The sequence below is a fragment of the Bos indicus genome, chromosome 11 (genome assembly GCF_029378745.1).
Source record: "Bos indicus isolate NIAB-ARS_2022 breed Sahiwal x Tharparkar chromosome 11, NIAB-ARS_B.indTharparkar_mat_pri_1.0, whole genome shotgun sequence".
NCBI classification, from domain to species: domain Eukaryota; kingdom Metazoa; phylum Chordata; class Mammalia; order Artiodactyla; family Bovidae; genus Bos; species Bos indicus.
This window is the reverse complement of record NC_091770.1, coordinates 11,072,375-11,077,332: the sequence shown is the minus strand read 5'-3', so window position 1 is coordinate 11,077,332 and position 4,958 is coordinate 11,072,375. Positions and strand designations below refer to the sequence as shown.

The window sequence follows — 4,958 nt, the reverse complement described above, 5'->3', positions numbered from 1 at the left end:
TTCCCCATCAGAGGATCATATTTCCTCACCATCCTCCTAGCTCCACTCCCCACTTCTGCCTGCCCCTCTCCTCCAGCAAAGCCACAGATGTTCACCTGGAAGGAGAGTTAGGGAGAAGGGGCTGTGGTCATTGCATGACTAGGTGGTAAATGGACTGCTATGGGAAAAGCAATTAATGTTCACTGTGAGCCTCTGACAAACATCCTGTCCTTACTGGGCTTGGCTATTCTCATCAGTGGTCTACCTGAATGCTGAGTCCCTTCTGGCCCTGACAGCATGTTATTCTTATACAGATGCAAACGCACTGGTTGTTATAACCAATACTCTGGGCGTTCACAAGGAGCACTGAAATACTGCAGTCTTTTGCTGCTGTTGCTACTGCCTGGAGCTCCCTCTAGTTGCCAAATCTATTTCACCTCTTGCTAAGATGCCTTTCCAAACAGTGATTTTAAGCTGAGGTGCCGCCATACTGGAGCTGGGAAAAAAGCATTGGCTTTGGAACCAGACAGATCTGAGTTTGACCCTGTCTGGGTTACCCAGAAAGTTACATACTTTGCTTCCTTATGCTACACTCAAGATTGCAAGGACTAAGGAGGATAATATACGCACAATGTTTAATGCCTAAGCCTCTCAACGACTCTCAAGTTCCAGAAACACCTTGAACCCTTAGGTCAGCTGTGATTAAATTCATTCGTTAATGCAGTACATATTTATTGAATGCCTATCACATGCCATTGTGCCTGATAGTAGGTGTGTAATGACTCCATGAGCATGACATCTCCTTTCTTTTCTGGCACACATCTTCATGGAGGGGAGAGGGATGGTCAGGAGCTTGGATGGCAGATTCAGTAAGCTTTTAGCACAATAATTTTAATTGCAAAAATAAACAGTTCTGTCAACTGCTTGAGAGTAGCGTCTGCTTTACAAAAATTAACAACAAAAAGGAAATAACCCCAAAGCAAAACGTTACAACCAATGGCCGCTGAAAACGACATTGCTGTACAAAATCCCGCGCGAGACCAGCTCGGCGCTACCCCAGCCTGTCTCTGGGGGTCTTCGAGGAGGCGTGGGGCGTGCGCCAGTTACAAAGAGTGTTTTAAGTTCCAAGTAAGTGCCTGCTCAGTGGGGTGGCCCCGAGAACTTCCCTCCAAAGCGCAGCTGACTCAGAAACAGCGCCTAGACCATGGGAGCTGTCCGTGGAGCTGGTGCTGAACAGGGTGTGTGCGGCGGGCGCTTCAAGGGAACTAGAAGCTGGACCAGAGGCTCGCCCTAGGGCGTGCCGGAAAAAAGTGGGCAGAGGAGTGGGGAGGAGGGCGGAAGGTGGGGGCAGGTTTTCTCTTGCGCGCCAGATTGCGGCGCCCCAATCTACAACCCATTTCACCCTTACAGGGCTGCGAAGGAGAGGCCCAACGAATAAAAGCCAAGGCCCTTGAGCCGCTCCTCGGCGCGCGCCTTCTGCTTGAGGTGCACCTTGCTGTGCCGTTTCTTCTCGTCGCTGCGCGCGAAGCGGCGGCCGCACACGTCGCAGGCAAAGGGCTTCTCGCCCGTGTGCGTGCGCACGTGTGTGGTAAGGTGGTCGCTGCGGCTGAAGTTGCGGAGGCAGATGCGGCACTGGAAGGGCTTGTGGCCCGTGTGGATGCGCAGGTGGCGGTTGAGCTCGTCGGAGCGCGCGAAACTGCGCACACAGCTCTCCACCGGGCAAGCAAACGCCTTTGCATGCGGCCGAGGGCAGAAGCAGCGTGCGCTGCACTTGCCGCCCCGGCGCCCCTTGCGTCGCGCCTTGGCTGGGGGGAACGGGGCCGGCGGCGGGACAGGAGGTTCGGGCACAGCGCTGCTCCCGGGGATGTCCGCCACCAGAGGTTTCGGGAAGTCCGCCGTGGCGCTGCGAAGGCCCAGCGGGGAAAGCTCAGGCTGCGTACCATCTAGAAACTCTCCGCCTTCGCCGCTACTCCCTCCCTCCCCACTAGGAGGGGTCAGGAGCCCCGGGAGGCTCTCGGCTCCTTCTCCTAAGTCACCCGGGGCCAGCGGGAAAGCATCGTAGGTCCCCATGGTGTAGAGTCTGCTGGCAGGGCCACCCGGCAGCTCTGCGGGGCAGCTGATGGACAGCAGGTCTTCAATCTTGGCCCCCGTCGTGGGGAAACGGGCCTCCGGGGCGGCCTGGTAGCCTCCTTGTGACCCACAGCTCCCTGGAGCCCCGGCTGAGAGCAGCTCCCATGGAGAATACGGACCTTTGAAGGCCGAGGCAGTGTCCAGAGCAGGGGAAGCCGGAGGAGCCCGGAGGCCTGGCTTGACGTCGGGTGCGGAGAGATGAGGCTCATACAGGCACTGTGAGGGGGCGCCTGCCGAGGGCGAGGCCTCCCAGAACGCCTCCGGGAAAGCAGCAGCGCCCGGATCCGGGGAGAAAAGGTCTGGCGGACCTGGCAGCAAGGCGTCGGAGCCTGCGGGAAAAGAGGCGTCCAGAGGAGACCGGGATGCTGCCGCCTCAGCGCCGGGGAAAGGTGTCAGGCCTAGGATGCCCGACATGAGGTTGAAGAGTGCTTCTGGATCGTGCGGGTGTTCGGGTACTGCCTGGATGAAGAAGCTACCACTGTAGCCGAGGCCAGGGGGAGGCGTGGGCGCAGGCCCCTCCAGGAGGCAGGAGTCGGTTAAGTACTCCCCGGCGCCACAGCTGCTCAAGGCCCAGCTCAAGAAATCACCTGCTGAGGAGGGAGCAGGAATCAGCTCCGCGCACATCAAAGCCGGAGCCTCGGAGCCCGAAGCCCCTACCCAAGAAGCCCTCGGTGCTCGCTGACACACGCAAAGTGCCTTTTGCACATTCCGATCCAGCAGGAGCCGGCATACGCCCCAAGACATACATACAAACATGCACACACAAAACACACGTGCAAAAGCAAAAGGACGCCTCGATACACGCACAGGTTCCTGCGGAGGCGCTGGAGGCCCGGTGTGGGTGGGACTGGGGATGCGCACCACAAGACCCCGAATCTCCTTCCGCCCCTATCCCTACCGCTCGAGCGTCCCCATCCCTCCCTGTTCTCAGCCACCTTGCGTCCCCGCGGTGCGCCGCCGTCTGAGCACCCCTGGCCTCGCTCCTTACCTGCCGGATAGCCGGTGGCTGCGGGTGGGTCCCTGGCGGGCAGCCGGGTTAGGTCGGTACTGGGTTCAGAGCAACAGCCCTCGGTAGACTTTACTAGGAGCGCGTCGGGGCCGGAAAACTCGCTAAGGTGGAGCATGGCTCGGCGGCGGCGGCGGGGCTCCCGTTGCCTCGCCCGCTGGGCTTGGGGGCGCGCAAATGGCGGGGAGCCGACAGTCGGGGCGCCCGCACCTCACAGACCTAGATGCTCGGACTCCTGGCTCTCACCTCTGGGAAAGGGTTGGGAAGGGGTGGCTGAAGCGCCCTAGCGCTGGGAGGTGGCAGTTCCTCGTCTCTCCAAAGCGCAACCGGGCTCCCCCAACCCGCGGCCCCCCCACTTATATAGCAGCGGCGGCGCTGGCTCAGGGCTTCCGACTCCCCGGGCCACTGCCATTTCGGGAGGCCCCGGCTCTGCCGCCGTGACGTAAATGCCCAAACATGGACACAGGATGTGTGCCGGGGACTCCCGAAAAGGAAAACTCGGGCTGTGACGTCGTTGCCTCAGCCGTCGCCGGGCCCGCGCCGCTGCGTGCGCGCGCACTCCCCAAGCGTGGAGCCCCGTGCGCGCCGGGAGCGCGGGTGCATCTGGCTGGGGCGCTGCGCCGCGTGGGTCCGGACGTCTAGAAAGTGCTCTTCTCCCTTGTAGGCAGACGCCGAAGGACGGCTAAAAAAGACCGCGTGATCTTAGGGATTCCATAATTTGGGTTCGAATCCTCTCTGTCAACTGCTAGCTGTGTCGTTTCATCTCCCCAAACGTCAGTTTCCTCACCTGTGAAATGGAGATACACATATCTACTTCATAAATTTGCTATAAAGAGTCAATGGATTAGACCATATGAAATTCTAGGCACAGGGGCACTCAATAAACTGTAGAGATTATTGCCGTAATTCAGTATTTGCTCACGTCTGTGTGTTTTTCATTTTCTTAATAGTTTTGTTGGTTTTGGTTAGTTTGTGCTAGGAAAAATAACATTTAAATTAAAAAGAGTCATGTCTTGAGAGAAAATGTCAATTAGCACAAAATTGTATATTCAAGATTGAAAAGTAAAGGTCTCTCTGTACCCACCGTTTTTTTTTTCAGAAAAAAATATGCATATGCAAGCATACACACTGTCTTGCAGTAGAATTTTCCCCAACTTGTAACAGCTGAGAGGTTGACTCATGTCCTAACATAAAGAGCTTGATCCTTCTTTTGTAAGGCTGTATAGTACTCCACTGCAAGGGACAACAATTTGTCCCTTCAGTTCAGTTCAGTTCAGTCGCTCAGTCGTGTCCGACTATTTGCGACCCCATGAATCGCAGCAGCCAGGCCTCCCTGTCCATCACCAACTCCCGGAGTTCACCCAGACTCAGGTCCATCGAGTCAGTGATGCCATCCAGCCAGCTCATCCTCTGTCGTCCCCTTCTCCTCCTGCCCCCAATCCCTCCCAGCATCAGAGTCTTTTCCAATGAGTCAACTCTTCGCATCAGGTGGCCAAAGTACTGGAGTTTCAGCTTTAGCATCATTCCTTCCAGAGAAATCCCAGGGCTGATCTCCTTCAGAATGGACTGGTTGGATCTCTTTGCATCCATTAGCATATAGAAAGTTTCCAGTTCTTTGCTTGCCATTGTTGTTGTAGTCCTTGAGTGCATAAATGTGAATATATCTGTGGGATAAATTGCAATGAGTATAATTCTAGATCTAAGAGTATGTAAAATTGTGATACAACTGGCAGTTGTCCTCCAGAGAAGTAGGGCCAATCCCTGCTCCCCGTTCCCTCACCCACAAGGTTTGAGATGCCTTTATAGTAGTCTTTTTTTTTTTTTTTGCCCAGGAGCACACAGA

At 56.1% G+C, this 4,958-nt stretch overlaps 1 protein-coding gene across 2 annotated transcripts; it reads right to left on the bottom strand.

Moving 5' to 3' along the window:
- Positions 1–690: 690 nt before the first annotated feature.
- EGR4 (early growth response 4) lies at positions 691–3,527 on the bottom strand. 2 transcript variants are annotated; one of them, XM_019969617.2, is made up of 2 exons: positions 3,098–3,527; positions 691–2,699 (listed from the first exon to the last, which is right to left on the bottom strand). In XM_019969617.2, the coding sequence occupies exons 1-2, from the start codon at positions 3,231–3,233 to the stop codon at positions 1,384–1,386; spliced, it is 1,452 nt and encodes a 483-aa protein (XP_019825176.2). In that variant the 5' UTR covers positions 3,234–3,527; the 3' UTR covers positions 691–1,383. The 2 variants fall into 2 exon arrangements, with proteins under 2 accessions (XP_019825176.2, XP_019825177.2); XM_019969618.2 differs by having other exon boundaries at positions 691–2,696.
- Between the last annotated feature and the right edge of the window lie 1,431 nt (positions 3,528–4,958).